Source organism: Eubalaena glacialis, chromosome 2 (assembly GCF_028564815.1).
Source record: "Eubalaena glacialis isolate mEubGla1 chromosome 2, mEubGla1.1.hap2.+ XY, whole genome shotgun sequence".
Classification (NCBI taxonomy): Eukaryota; Metazoa; Chordata; class Mammalia; order Artiodactyla; family Balaenidae; genus Eubalaena; species Eubalaena glacialis.
The window spans coordinates 120,977,331-120,991,957 of record NC_083717.1 but is presented as its reverse complement, the minus strand read 5'-3'; the positions used below and the strand labels follow the sequence as shown (position 1 = coordinate 120,991,957).

The 14,627-nt window shown below is 55.1% G+C and overlaps 2 protein-coding genes across 3 annotated transcripts; one reads left to right on the top strand and one right to left on the bottom strand.

Annotated features, from left to right (window-relative positions):
* The first annotated feature begins 1,008 nt into the window (after nt 1–1,008).
* Nucleotides 1,009–9,702, top strand: AP1G2 (adaptor related protein complex 1 subunit gamma 2). 2 transcript variants are annotated; one of them, XM_061180663.1, is made up of 22 exons: nt 1,009–1,132; nt 1,439–1,649; nt 2,066–2,190; nt 2,334–2,475; nt 2,602–2,698; nt 2,872–2,948; nt 3,067–3,162; nt 3,567–3,647; nt 3,942–4,040; nt 4,217–4,272; nt 4,442–4,555; nt 4,741–4,881; nt 4,966–5,020; nt 5,101–5,223; nt 6,803–6,892; nt 6,982–7,109; nt 7,374–7,478; nt 7,806–7,929; nt 8,012–8,147; nt 8,828–8,991; nt 9,217–9,315; nt 9,403–9,702. In XM_061180663.1, the coding sequence occupies exons 2-22, from the start codon at nt 1,440–1,442 to the stop codon at nt 9,502–9,504; spliced, it is 2,364 nt and encodes a 787-aa protein (XP_061036646.1). In that variant the 5' UTR covers nt 1,009–1,132; nt 1,439; the 3' UTR covers nt 9,505–9,702. The 2 variants fall into 2 exon arrangements, with proteins under 2 accessions (XP_061036646.1, XP_061036647.1); XM_061180664.1 differs by lacking the exons at nt 8,828–8,991; nt 9,217–9,315; nt 9,403–9,702 and adding an exon at nt 8,679–8,826.
* THTPA (thiamine triphosphatase) lies at nt 8,727–12,917 on the bottom strand. Its single transcript, XM_061180665.1, has 3 exons — nt 12,567–12,917; nt 11,655–12,194; nt 8,727–10,545 (listed from the first exon to the last, which is right to left on the bottom strand). The coding sequence occupies exons 2-3, from the start codon at nt 12,187–12,189 to the stop codon at nt 10,433–10,435; spliced, it is 648 nt and encodes a 215-aa protein (XP_061036648.1). The 5' UTR covers nt 12,190–12,194; nt 12,567–12,917; the 3' UTR covers nt 8,727–10,432.
* Nucleotides 12,918–14,627: the final 1,710 nt, after the last annotated feature.

Here is a 14,627-nt window from a genome sequence, read left to right as displayed (position 1 = left end):
AGGCACCTGAGCAAGGACCCCACTCCCCAACTCTGGCAGTAGTGGCTGGGAAGGCATTTCTGGAGAACAAACCAGACAAGCTAATAAGAACTCACAGGGCAGCAGAAGCTGTTTAGTAGTCCCTAAGTGGGTTATATCCCTTCCCCCATCATATCAGAATCTTGTGAAATGGGAAACCAACAGAAGGAGGGGATCAAAGGAAGCCAGTCTCTCACACACTTTCCAGGCACAGCAGAGGTGAGAGTCAAACCCGGGTGAGAGGTGGGTGGAGAGCCCTGTTTGAGGTTGTGGCTGATCCCTGGTACTAGCTTTTCCCCTGGGGGCAGGAAGCCCTAGGAAGAGGGTACTGTAGGGTCCCCAGAGGATCTTTCCTCCCTCCCCTGCATGAGGCAGAGGCAAGCTGCCTGCCAACCCCCTCCCTCAAGGAATGGCCTTGCCTGGGAATGCCCACCACACACAAACTCTTCTTTTTTTCTAGTCAAACTCTGTTTACTCCTTGGCCTGCCTCCCTCTTCCTCCCTTCTCAACCTTTACTTCTAATTTGTATTTCATGGAATTTGGGATTGAAGTTAAACTACAACAGTGCCACCAACACCAAGTCTTGCAGGAAAAAAAAAATACAAAGAAATTTAACAAAAAAAATATATTAATAAAAAAGTTCAAAAAAAAGGGGGGGGAAATTGTCCTCTCCTTTGGGTGTGATGGCTTCAAACCAAGCTCTCAGAGGCTCTCCGGGTAAAGGAGCCCTCTTGGGGACCCCCAGGCCTGTGATTACAGTTTCGCCGACCCTAAATAGTTAAGAGTTCTTTCCCCTCAACTCCAAACCAGGAAGGCCTGAGCTAGAGGATTCAAAACTGCTCTGCTGGTTGGCCCAGGAGGGGCGGGGTCCCGTGATGGGGGCGGGGAGAGGGAAGGACCAGACCAAGTTCCAACGCTCGCCGGGGCTAGTACCAGGAAGCGCTGGGGGGAGAGGAGCGGAGTTGAGACTGAAGCCAGGTGAGGCTGGTGTTAGGGCTGGCGTCCTGGTGTGGGGAAGCTGAGGCCGCCTGAGAAGTGAACGGCGGTTGCCGAGGAAGAAACAGCGCTGGGCTCTAGAAAGAAGGGAACGGCTGACCTAGAGATGGGAAACCAGGTGTAGACTGGGGGAAAAGAGGTGGGGCCGGGGGGGGGGGCGGGGGGGGGAAATAGGCGGGGTTCCGGCGCATGCTCGGTAGCAACGGGCGTGGAGTGGGGCGGGGACGCATGCGTAGTGGAGGTCTCCTCCTGCAGTGAGGAGGGGGCGGAATTTGGGGACCCACGTGGGGAAAGGGCTCAGTTTTAGGGTAGCGGTGGGACCCAAGCCCTCAGGAACTTGGTACAGGGCAAGCCTGTGCAGAAAGGCCAGACGCTTCCAGCCAGAGGGTTAAAGCCCTCTCCAATCCCGGGCTTTGCCCCCCAGGATGGTGGCGTCCTCGTCCTCGCTGAAGCTTCAGGATCTAATCCAGGAGATTCGTGAGGCCAAGACCCAGGCCCAGGAGCGGGAGGTGATCCAAAAGGAGTGCGCCCACATCCGGGCCTCCTTCCGCGATGGGGACCCTCTGCACAGGCACCGCCAGCTGGCCAAACTGCTCTACGTCCACATGTTAGGCTACCCCGCCCACTTTGGACAGGTACCGGGCAGGGATGCCTCCCTTCTAAGTTTGATGAGAGAAGCTAGTGGAGTACCGTCTCGGACCCCCTCACCTATTTGTGCCCCGATTTCTTTATTCTACAAAGCTTCTGAGCCCTCACAGCATGCACCGCAGACCTCCTTCCGCAGTATAACCCCAACTGGTCATCAGCTGGGCTGAACCCTTCATTCTCTGGCCAGCGCCATTCAGGGCACCTTCTCCTCTCTTCCCATCCTCCTGTTTCCTTGAAACTACCCACTAACTAAATCTCCTAAACCTCTCTTCTTGTTGAAGGGAGGGTCATGGGATATGCTGCCCTCACAGGTTAATCTGGTGTAAAGGAGGAAGATGGAAAAGGGACGTTAGTGCCTCTGGTTTCACCCCTGCCCCTTCCTGGTCTGCCCCCTTCCCTGTAGATGGAGTGCCTGAAACTGATCGCCTCCCCCAGGTTCACAGACAAGAGGGTGGGCTACCTGGGGGCCATGCTTCTACTGGATGAGAGGCAAGATGCCCACCTGCTCATTACCAACAGCATCAAGAAGTGAGAGAGTTCTGGGAAGCACTTGGAATCAGGGAGATGGGAGAGTGGGGAACTGGGAAATCCCAGGGGGTTGCCTGATGTAGGTACTGGGAAGGGCTGGATTTTTCAGAGGCTTGACTGACCGTCCTCCCAAAACTCTGCAGTGACCTGAGCCAAGGGATTCAGGCTGTACAAGGCCTGGCCCTGTGCACTCTGAGTGCCACGGGCTCTGCTGAGATGTGCCGGGACTTGGCCACTGAGGTGGAGAAACTACTCCTGCAGCCTAGCGCCTATGTGCGCAAGAAGGTGAGATGGCAGGTTCTAGGCACTTGCACCTCCAGAAACTGTCCCCTGTCTGCCATGTGGCAGAGGTGTGGGGGGCGGTCCATCCTGGCAGACCCCTGCCCCCTGTGAGACCCCTGACCTCTGCAGGCTGTTCTGACTGCAGTGCACATGATCCGGAAGGTCCCTGAGCTCTCCAACATCTTCCTCCCACCCTGTGCCCAACTGCTTCACGAACACCACCACGGTAAGGCCATGGGGCTCCTCGTCCCCTGCCTCAGCTCTGGCTGTGGACAGAAGGGAGACGTGGGATGGGAACAGCAGCTTCTAGGAGAAGGGTAGCACGTGCACACAAACACACACACGCAGTAGACTCCCCTGTGCCCCGGCCCACCACTCACTTCCCCCACCCTGACCCAGGCGTCCTGCTGGGCACCATCACGCTGATCACGGAACTCTGCGAACGAAGCCCTGCGGCCCTCAAGCACTTTCGAAAGGTGGGCTGGCGAAGGGGCGGGCCCCGGGCCAGGAAGAAAAGGGCAGTAGGGTTGGAATGGGGCTGAAGATTGAGAGGATTAGGAAGAATGCTCAGACCAGGCCGTGCCCTCCCTCTAGATGGTGCCCCAGCTGGTGCACATCCTCCGGACTCTGGTGACGACGGGATACTCCACAGAACACAGCATATCTGGAGTCGGCGACCCCTTCCTGCAGGTGGGCTGACCCTTCCCTGCTATATCCCTAGAACAAAAAGCTTAGTAAGCCCATGGCCAGTGGTCACTTCCCAGAGAACACTTGGGCTCAGTCAGTGTCTTGGGCAAGAGGGTGGCAGGCACCAGGTTCTCCCAGGACCAGTGTGGGGAGGGGGATGCCTGAAGGCCAGAAAATCCAGTTTGGTAACAGTATGTTTAAAAAGCCTGTCCTCAAATCCCCTGGCATCACACACCTCTGAACCCCTCCCGGGGCCCAAGGGACCAGTGGAGGTTGGGGGAGGGCCAGGGAGGTTCTCGGGAACCAGCCAGACCCCTCACAACGCTCTCCTCCGTGCTGGACTTTTCTCCTCAGCCCCACGACTCCTTCCCCTAAGAACCACCCCCCAACCTTTAACCCAATTTCAGGTCCAGATACTTCGTCTGCTTCGGATTCTGGGCCGGAACCACGAGGAGAGCAGTGAGACCATGAATGACTTGCTGGCCCAGGTGGGGGTGGGGTTGCCGGTTAAGTGTGTTGCTCTGTGATCCCACTGGCGCTGCGCATCCCTCACATGACCACTCACCATGCGGTGGCCATATGATAACGTCTCCATTTCCCTCTGGACCGTGAGCTCCCTGAGGACAGGGACACAGTCTGTCTCAGTGCAGTAGCCCCTGGCACATAGCGGGAGCTCAGGGAACCTTGTTAGCTGTTTGAGGGATGATATGATGGAGACCTTTCAGAGACCTGAGGAGAGGACGGAGCCCCTTAGAGATGCATCTTCTCTCGCATCCACGCAGGTAGCCACGAACACAGACACCAGCCGAAATGCGGGCCACGCGGTCCTGTTTGAGACGGTGCTCACCATCATGGACATCCGCTCTGCAGCGGGCCTGAGGGTACCCTCCCGTATGCCCCTCCCCCCCTGGGGCCCCTCCCACCTGCCCCAGCCAGGCAGAAAGGTCCTGTTCACTGGTTTCTCCTCCCCACCCTGGTCACCCTGTGCCACGCAGTCCCCACTCCTGAATGAGCAGATTGCTCCTTCCCTGACTGCCCCCAACCTCTGCCTCCGTAGGTTCTAGCTGTCAACATTCTTGGCCGCTTCCTGCTCAACAGTGACAGGAACATTAGGTAATAGGCCCAGGTGTCTGGCTGGGCTGTGTCACTGAGCCCTGGGTCCTCTGCCCTCCTTCTTCCAGAGTCTCCGGATTCACCAGCCTCTCATTCCTATACCCAGGGCAGGACAGGGTGGGGAGGGCTGACGGCCATGGCATGACAGGGCCTCTCCTGCTCTGGCCAGGTACGTAGCCCTGACGTCCTTGCTGAGGCTGGTGCAGTCTGATCACAGCGCTGTGCAGCGGCACCGGCCCACCGTGGTGGAATGTCTGCGGGAACCTGATGGCTCCCTCAGCCGGTGAGCAGGACAGAGGAACGAGAGGGCAGGGCAGAGGGCCCAGCGCCTGGTGGCCAAGACCCAGGCCAGCTCAGAGCAGCTGGAGAAAGGGGACTGAGGAGACAGGTGCCTGGGGAAGGGGGGGCCTGAGGCATGTCATAGGGTGACCTGGGTTACCTTGTATAAACACACATCTCTCCTGCCAGGCGGGCCCTGGAACTGAGCCTGGCTCTGGTGAATAGCTCCAACGTGCGAGCCATGACACAGGAGCTGCAGGGTTTTCTGGAGTCCTGCCCCCCTGATCTACAGGCCGACTGTGCCTCAGGCATTCTGCTGGCAGCAGAGAGGTGAGGGGATGGGTGCCCAGGAGGCAGAGAAGGTGGAATCCAGGGACCGTCAGCACCAGGACTGAAGAGCCGTATGTCCCCTAGGTTTGCCCCAACCAAGCGGTGGCACATAGACACCACCCTACGTGTGCTGATGACGGTGAGGCAGGGGCTGGACTGAGAGCTGGGCGGGAGCGTGCAGGGTTCACCACACTGACTCAGCCACATTCACCCCTCCAGGCAGGCACCCATGTGCGCGATGACGCAGTGGCCAACCTGACCCAGCTGATTGGGGGTGCCCAGGAGCTCCATGCCTACTCTGTGCACCGTCTCTACAGCGCCCTGGCTGAGGACATCTCCCAGGTACTGCTCCCACCACCAGGCCTGGGGCTGCCCAGCCCTTCCTGGGCCACCTGCTCTGTACACCTGATTCCCAACTGTTTTTCCCTTAGGGTCACAGCTCTCTACCTAGCAGAGGAGACACTCAAAGACAGAGCCCTGTTTGTAGTTAGAACACCTGGACTTCTGTCCTGGCTCTGACACCTACTGTCTGTGCAACCACAGATGACTCTACCTTCATGCTAGGTCTACTCAGCATTCTACCCTGCCTATCTCCCGAAGATGCCTTGATCAAATGAGATAGATAAAAGCTCTTTCTGCATGTATTAGGTTTTGCTTTTTTTTATGTGGGATCTTAGTTCCCCAACCAGGGATCGAACCCATGCCCCCTACATTGGAAGCGTGGCGTCTTAACCACTGGACTGCCAGGGAAGTCCCCCATAAGTTTTTTTTTTTTTTTTGGCTGCGTTGGGTCTTTGTTGCTGCGCGTGGGCTTTCTCTCTAGTTGCAGCGAGAGGGGGCTACTCTTCGTTGTGGTGCGCGGCTTCTCATTGTGGTGGCTTCCCTTGTTGCGGAGCAGGGCTCTAGGGCGCACAGGCTTCCGTAGTTGTGGCACGCGGGCTCAGTAGTTGTGGTGCACGGGCTTAGTTGCTCCGCGGCATGTGGGATCTTCCTGGGCCAGGGCTCGAACCCGTGTCCCCTGCATTGGAATGCGGATTCTTAACCACTGCGCCACCAGGGAAGTCCCCGGTTTTATTATTACCTTGAATGCTGAGTGAAATCACAGATGCCAACCAGTATCTATAGCCCCCTTTCCATATTACTTTAGTAGGCTAGGCAGAAACCACCCGCCCCTTCCTCAAGGGAGGACCCCCCCTCACTTCTCCCCATCCTTGCTGCACCCCTTGTGGTTAGGCCATGTAGGTTTGTTTTTGTTTTTGTTTTGGCATTACTTTCTGAATTTTATTCTAGGATATTTTTTTAATTGAAATATAGTTGATTTACAATATTGTGTTAGTTTTAGGTGCACAACAAAGTGATTCAGTTATACATACATATTTTAAGATTACTTTCCATTATAGGTTATTACAAGATATTGAATATAGTTTCCTGTGCTATACAGTAAATCCTTGCTTATTTATTTTACATATAGTAGTTTGTATCTGTTAATCCCATACTCCTTATTTATCCTTCCCCCTGCCCCTTCCCCTTTGGTAACCATAAGTTTGTTTTCTATGTCTGTGAGTCTGTTTCTGTTTTGTATATAGATTCATTTTTATTACTTTTTAGATTCCACATACAAATGATATCATACAATGTTTGTCTTTCTATGTCTGGCTTACTTAGTACCATAATCTGTAGGTCCATCCTAGGCCATGTAGTTCTGAAACTTGGCCACCAGAGGGCAGAGGAAGCCCAGGAGCCAGGACAGAGCTGGGAGCAAATTAACAAAACTGCTCATAACTGCTCCCTGTGCTGAGGCCCCTCCCTTTCCCCACCCCTCCAAACTCCACCATCTCTGCACTGCCTAAAGGATGTCACAGGGTCTGGAAGGGAGGAGGGGACATAGACACAGGCCCATCACGTTTCTCATCCCACGCAGCAACCGCTGGTGCAGGTGGCAGCCTGGTGCATCGGGGAATACGGGGACCTCCTGCTGGAAGGGAGCTGTGAGGAAACTGAGCCCCTGCAGGTGGGTCCTGCGTTGGGCATACACTGAGGAGGGACATATCAGGGGAGGCAGGGCTGGCCCCAGGGTCACTCCCTGTGTCCCCCTGGAAGGTGGAGGAAGAGGAGGTGTTGGCACTGCTGGAAAGGGTGCTGCAGTCCCATATGTCCCTGCCGGCCACCCGAGGATATGCCCTCACAGCCCTCATGAAGCTCAGCACCCGGCTCCGTGGGGACAACAAGTAAGAGTGGGTCCCAGCCCCTCCCACAGAGCCTCTTCTCGGTGCCTCCAGTGAGAGATGTCCCTTCACTGTGCCCCCCAGTTTCTGAGTTTCTGTCCAGGCCCACACCCCAATCTCCACTCCTCCGTCCTTAGCTTCTTCCTTTTGAGCCAAGAATCATGGGTATCTCCGTGGTCTGTGGGGCCTCTTCCTTCCTTGCCGCATCCTGGAGGTGAAGGGCATGGCAGACGACCCTTCCCACTCACGCACCACCCTGCGGCCCAGCCGCATCCGCCAGGTTGTGTCCATCTACGGGAGCTGCCTGGACGTGGAGTTGCAGCAGCGGGCGGTGGAGTATAACACCCTCTTCCGGAAGTACGACCACATGAGGTGTGCGCGCCACTCTGCCGCAGCGTGGGAACCAACCCCTGACCCCTCCCCATTGTCCCTTTCTGGGTGCAGGGGTCTCATCCTCACCTGTGTCCTTCCTCCTCCAGTCAGAGCCTCCTACTCACAGTTCATTGAAGCTAAGTGGGCTTCCCACCATCCTTGTTCATCTGAAGGCCAGCAAGACTGTGCCGTCTTAGGAAATCAGAGGGGCACTTCTGACCCACCACGTGCCCAGGACTCCCCATGTTCTTACCCCTCCTCCCACGTGCCTCTTGTGCAAAGCCCAGGGTCTACCCAAAGGGATACATCTGCATTCCATCCTCTCAGGGCTGCCATCCTGGAAAAGATACCTCTTGTGGAGCGAGGTGGCTCTCAGGCTGATGAGGAAGCAAAGGAAAGCAAAGAAACAGCCCAGCTTTCGGAAGCAGCCCCTGTCCCCACAGAACCCCAGGTGAAGAGGCCGGGAGCCCCATGGGGGAAGAGCATGGTCCAGCTTCCATACCCAGCCCTGACCCTTCTGCCCTCTCTCCCAGGCCTCAAAGCTCTTGGATCTGTTAGATCTCCTGGATGGCCCTTCTGGGGATGCCCAGCACCCTCCCCCTCTGGATCCCACCCCAGGAGGCGCTTTGATACACCTCCTCAACCTTCCCTGTGCTCCCCCACCCCCTGGTAAGCCTCAGCAAAGGGGAGATGTCTTAAAGAAGGGGCGGTGGAAATAGGCTGCTTCCCCTTCTAAGCCAAGGACTGAGGTTGATACCCTCTTCCCTGCTGTGTACCCCCATCACATCCCCATCTTAGTAAAAGGCTTCATTACATCATGCCAGTCTCCTCCTGGACACCCTCCAGGATCTTCCCTTTGTTCCAGACTTCTTACCCTGGCCTGCGGGCCCTGCTTCCTCCCCGCCCACCTCACATGCTTTCCCACTACCCGCTCCACTGGCCCCCCTCTCAGCTCCTCAGGCCCTCTCACCTCAAGCCCTTGGCATTCATATTTTCACATGGAATGTCCTTTCCCCAGCACATCAAAATGACTGGCTCATTCTCAATCTTAAGGCCTCAGCTAAACTGTCAGATGCCTTCCCCTACCTCTCCTATTTAAGTTAGTTCCCCGCACTTATCCTGGTATAGTTTGTTTCCTTCAGAGCACCAATTACAGTCTGTGATTATCTTTCTTGTTTATTGTTTCTCTCCCCCGACTAGGCTGTAAGCTCCATCAGAGGCCGCATCTTATCCACTCTGTCACTAGCATCTTGAGCAATGCCCTGCACCCAATGGGTGCTCGTTTAATTTTTATTGAATGAGTGAATCTTCAGCCCATACACTGAGCCACTTCTTTCTCCCTGCTGTAGCTCCCATCCCAAATCTCAAAGTGTTTGAGCGCGAAGGACTACAGCTGAATCTTTCTTTCGTTCGACCCCCTGGAACCCCTACTTTGCTGTTAGTCACTGTCACTGCCACCAACACCTCAGGAGGTGATGTCACCCACTTCATCTGCCAGGCCGCTGTGCCCAAGGTTTGTAGAAGACTGGGATTCAGAGGTGGCCTCGGTACTCTAGGAGAAAAGGCCACTAAGTAGAGGAGGTGGGTGGGGGAGAGGATGAGATGAGAAGGGAGTGACTTGCAGAGACAGGCACTTGGGGAGTTATGGGAAGAGGGTTTAAAACTATTGGGTGTGGAGGGGTTACCTGAGCCCAGCCACCTGCCCTGCGGTGTGCTCCATCCAACCTCCCGTGTTCAGAGTTTCCAGCTGCAGCTACAGGCTCCCAGTGGGGACACAGTTCCAGCTCAGGGTGGCCTTCCGATGACCCAGCTCCTCAGAATCCTCAATCCTAAGAAGGTGAGCTCCAGGAGCCCCTCGAGGCTAAGACCCAGTGAAGGGAGGAGTCACTGGCGCTTACCCTGGTCTCTGCTCTCCTGTTCCTAGGCCCCCTTGCGGCTGAAGCTGCGCCTCACCTACAACCACTTTGGCCAGTCGGTGCAGGAAATCTTTGAGGTGAACAACTTGCCTGTGGAGACCTGGCAGTAACTCGGCCTCCACTCACAGCCTGAAATCCTCCTGGGTCCCCAAACCCAGGGGCCCCAGCTACTTGGAGCCCATATCTGAGGACAACCAGCAGGTGGCACTCTGGTCCTGTACTTGCCACTGCAGAAACTGGGGGGGGGGGGGCTGCCCCCAACTCCACAAGTAGTGAAAGCCCAATAAAGCCTGAGGGGGGAAGCCATATTTGAGGTAGAAAACGTATGTGAATAACAGCCAGGGAAGAGCCTTCTTACACAGGAAGTAGGTATCTTGCCCTAAGCCTTTGGAACTGGTTTCAACAAAGGAAGGTTTTCTTTCTACCCCTTTCCAGGTTGGGGGGCACATGTGCCCCTAAACTTCCACAGGAGGCACTCTACCCTCTGGGCCAGAGCAGGGCACAGGGGCAACATCAAACCAGAATTTCTAGATTTCTAACAGGGATTCCCACCCATTTCCCCAACCTTCTGCTATTCCCCATACCCCAGGGCAGGGAAATCCCTGCTGCCTCCCCTCATCTCTAACTCAGCTGTAAGGCGGTTTAGGAGCCGCTGGCAGAATCAATGGCATCGACCAAGGGAGGGAGGGTGGCAAGGGATTTTCCTGTGCTTAACTACTGATCACGGCTAAGTGGAAATCCTATAAACACGAGCGGAAATCAATGGAGGCTGCTTAGCGGCCAGGGGAGAGGGGCGGCCCACAGATTGCATCTGACGGATGAGGGAGAGGGGGCAGCCAGGGAGGGCTCCAGGAAGGATAGCTGAGGGTAGGGTGAAGGAACAGGTGGAGCTGGAGAGAGAGGAGTCACTGTGGGAAGGGAAGCCAGAGAGGAAGAGGCACAGTGAGCCCAGGAATGAACCTCATTCGACCCAGAGCTTTCTTCCCCATCGGGCAAGTGACACCCTAGCCCAGTGTCACGTCTGGATCTTCCAGTCCCCTAAGGCTTCTCTTTGGAGCTGTACCCTTCTAGCAGGCGCTGATAGTCCTGAGGCCGGAAGCGCTGTAGGTACACAATCAGCTTGGCAGGTGCCGTCTCCTGCGCCAGCACACCTACAGGCAAAAGGAGAATGAGCAGAGAACCAGACAGAGCCGAAAATGCTTTGACTCTCCCTGCCCACGCAGCTGGACCCCAAAGTTGTTTCCAAGGCCGCACTGGCATTCCGAACGCCGTCCAACCAGCTTCTCTAACTCACCAGCCCACTCCCTGATTAGCCTAGGGAAGCGGGGCCTAAGAGGGCCACTTGAGGCAGGAGTGGGCCTGGGAAGCCAAGCATGAGCCTCTCCTCCAGCAAGAAGTGGTGAAAGGCACTCAGGCGCCATGAAGACAGAGGGTGCCTCAATAGCGACTCATTTCAATTACTGCTCCTGCCCCGCAATCAAGATTAAAGCCTATCCAGGCAGGCCAAAGCTCATTAGCTTGGTAATGAAGCACATGCAGAGATGCACACAGAGAGAGAAACCAAGGGATGTAGAAAGAAGAGAAGCAGCTACAGCCATGGGGTGGGATTCGTGGGGAATTCTAGCCTGTGTGGTGTGGAGTCACAATAAGCCAGTGTCTGATTGTTAGTGCCTGGCAGCATGCTGGGCAGATAGCAGGGAACTCACTGTGGCTTTGCTGGGGAGGCAAGAGCAGCATTCCAGGGCTGTAAGGCCCGATGGCATGCACTACCCTATACTCCTGTGGATGAACTGTGTACAAGGGAGCTAAGCCTGGGAACAGAAAAACTAATCTGCTAACGTTTGCTCCGCTGTCTGTCACATAGGCACAACGTTCTTGCCTTTTACTCAAGCCAATAGGACAAATTAAATGAGGATTTAGTTGTAAAAATGAGAGGGGGAAGGAAGGATGGATGGAAGGATTGAAGAGGCGAACTGACAAATGGAACTGAAGGACACTTGGAGTGACTAGAGGTATGAGAACTACATGAGACAGTGACTGGGATGGATTAGACACACACGGAAGGATTCAATCCAGGTTAGACAACTATTGCAAAAGAGGAAACCGGATTTGATAGAGCCATAAGCAAACTGGGTCCTCTAGAAAATTGCTAAAATAACTCCCCTTACAGAAATAGACTTGAGACCCTCCCCACTAACTGGCCCAGCGGGTACACCCAGAAGAGGAGCAAGGGAAGCACAGAAAGGCCTGTCTCCCTCACCAAGCATGCTGCTGAGGCTGTGGATCTTCTCTCGGGCAGCTGGGACTTCAGCCTCCTCTTGCACCAGGGCCTCTACCTCACCCACAGCGTAGCCAAAGTCAGCTGTATCCAGGTCCACCCTGAGCGGCGGCTCCTCTTCATCAGCTCCGCGCAGCACCAGTTTCCAGGCACTACGCTTAGTCACAAAACTAGCTACTTCCTGCAGCCCCAGCGGGCCCAGCACAGCAGCCACGCCTCCAGCCCCCGGGACTTCAGCCCTCAGCACCTCACAGAGCTGGGCCACAACTGCAGGCTCAGCTGTGAGTTCCATGTACTCAGTGTGGGGTCCTGAGACACTTGCTGCTCCGGGACATTTGAGCTCCCATCCACTGCCCTCTCGCTGTCGGAGCCAGTAGTCAGCCCGCATGAGGCTCAGCTCAGGGGTGTCATAGTAGCTGTCTCGGAAAGTGACTCGGCGCTCCAGGGTACCCCCCAATTCCTGCAGCCGCTCCTCTGTGCCAGGGCCGGGAACGAACTTTCGCTCCACTTCAATCATGCTACCTGCAATCAGTCAATCAACAAACATTGGCTGAGCTCCCAAAGACCCCCTACCCCCGGAAGAACTTAGGAGGCGCACACACTGTCCCAGGGCTCTCTGTTGGGCGCCCTTCCTCCCTGCCTCTGTGATGGATGGCCCCTTCCTGTCTCTGATGTTTTAAGGTTCAGCAATAGGGATAAGTCTCCAGTTAGACCCCTTCCACTGCTGAAAATGCCCTCAATCCAAAGGGCTCTCTAGAAAGCAGGCCGTGTAGCGGGTGTCCTTTCAACGCGCCCGCTAGACACCATGCTACCCCGGGAGGACGGCGGCTCACTGCCGGGGGCGACCCCGCCCGATCCCCCCACAGCAACGGCCAGCGGAGCCTCGTGTCTCACCTCAAAGCCCCAGGATCTCCCTCTCGCGGGACCTGGAGAAGGGGGAAGGGAGCCCACGCCACGCCCGCGAGGAATGCCGGGAGCAGTTCCTGGCCCCGGACCTCGGCCCGGTTCTCTGCACACCCGGGAGGTCCCGGCACGAGCCGCCATATTAGGCCCGCTGTGGCGATGCCGAGGGCAGGCCGGGGCCCGAGAAGCCTGCTAGTTTATGGGGGGCCGCAACCTCCGCGGTGGGCCGAGAGCGAGGCCGTCTCCCTGCGCTCTGCTCCTCCTCCCAGACGCCTGCCGGCTCTCGGGGGTAGGGGCGGCCCGGGTCTCAGGCCGCCGGCTGAGTCGGCACCCTGGGGCCCGGGTGCATGATGGGAGATGTAGTTCCAAAGGGAGACTTTGCTTTCTTGACCCACCCGTCGCTATGGTGACAGGAAAGCTGCGATTAACGCCAGCGGGACTCGACCTAAAGTTGAGAGAGTCGGATGGAAAAGGAGCTGCGGCCCCAGTCCTGTCTACAACCCCCTCACCCCCTTGGCAGATGGGCCTGGAATACAAGCCACTCAGACGCTGTCTAGCAAATATTTTATTGACTATTATGGTGTCCCACTGAATGCAGGCCAATGGGAATGAGCTAGGGAAAAAAAAAAAAAAAGGATAACTAAGACCAGTACAGCTACTCTGGACTCTGGAGTTTTAAAGGGGAGTTAATACATCCCCATGAATGTTCAGGATAAGGGTGGATGGGAGACTTTCTATAAGAGGAGGAAGTGATATTTTGGATGAAACCTAAAGACATGACGGGATTTCAACGGTTGGAGACCAAGATGGTGACAGGAACAGCATGAGCGAAGGCTCAGAAGCTGGAGAGCACCTGGCCCGTGTGTAAGAGGAAAGAGATGAATCTAGAAATACACTTGAGGGGCAGGTTGGAAAAGGTTTTGACTGTCAGACTGAGGAGTTTGTCCAGTGGCCCCTGAGCAGGCTTTGTCAGGAATAGGAGAAATACTTATGTAAAATATAGGGAGACATGAGAATGGCCCTTTGCTTTGGGAGACAAAATAGAGAAGGCTCCTTCTCCTTACTCCCTCCCAGGGCTATGATTAGCTGGAGGCATCAACTGTATGTCTAATTCTTTGGGTAAGGTAGCTTGCTGAACAACAGTGGCTCTTGTCAACTCCTGGGCCTGCTGCTATGATGGGTGAGAAGTGCTAGGTTCTAAATACCTGTCCTCTCCCCAGTATGTTTCTAGAAACACGTGACCCATGGGAGGTACTATGGAGAGGACACTGGTTTACAGACATGGCATCTTGAACTTGGGATCTCTTTAAGGCATACCCCGCCACATCCTATGACAGGTACCAATGTGCAGAGAGGGGAGGGACCCCAGCCCCTAATTCCTTTCACTGGCCTGCTTTTCATCTGTCCTTTGCTTATCAGTTTTGTTGCCCAGAGGAAGAAGACTTAATCTCTTCTGTGAGTTATAAGGTCCAGTCCAGTAGGGCCAAGGCAGCAGTTTAAGGAAAAGGAAAGACCAGAATCCAAAGCTAGACAGACCTGGAGTTGAGTCCCATCTTCACTTCACTGGTGTTTGGCGTTGGGCTAGCAACTCCACCTCCCTAAACCTCTGTTTTCTCTTTGGTAAAATGTGGACTGCCTCACAGTTTAGTGTGAGGAATTCGGTGACAAACTGTCACATCATAGAGATTCAAAATGTTAGTTTCTTTCTCCTTCCTTTTTTCCTGTGAACTCCAGGATTTTTTTCTTTTAAGAGAAGTAGGCTATAGCAGCTAGTGTGAGGTCTGGAGTCAGACTATCAGGATTTGAATCCTGGGGGGGGTCACTTATTGGCCGTGTGACCTTGGGCCAGTTAATTAACTTGTTTGTGCCCTGGTTTCCTCAACTGTAAAATGAGACTAGTTGTGAAGATTAAATAAGTTAATATATTTAGTGCTTGGAACTGTCCCTATGCACTCAATAAATTTTAGCAGCTATTGTTATTAGAATAAAGGAGAGCTTATGGGAGCTGATAAACTGAAGATGAGGATGGGGAGCCAGAACCTCCCCTCCCCC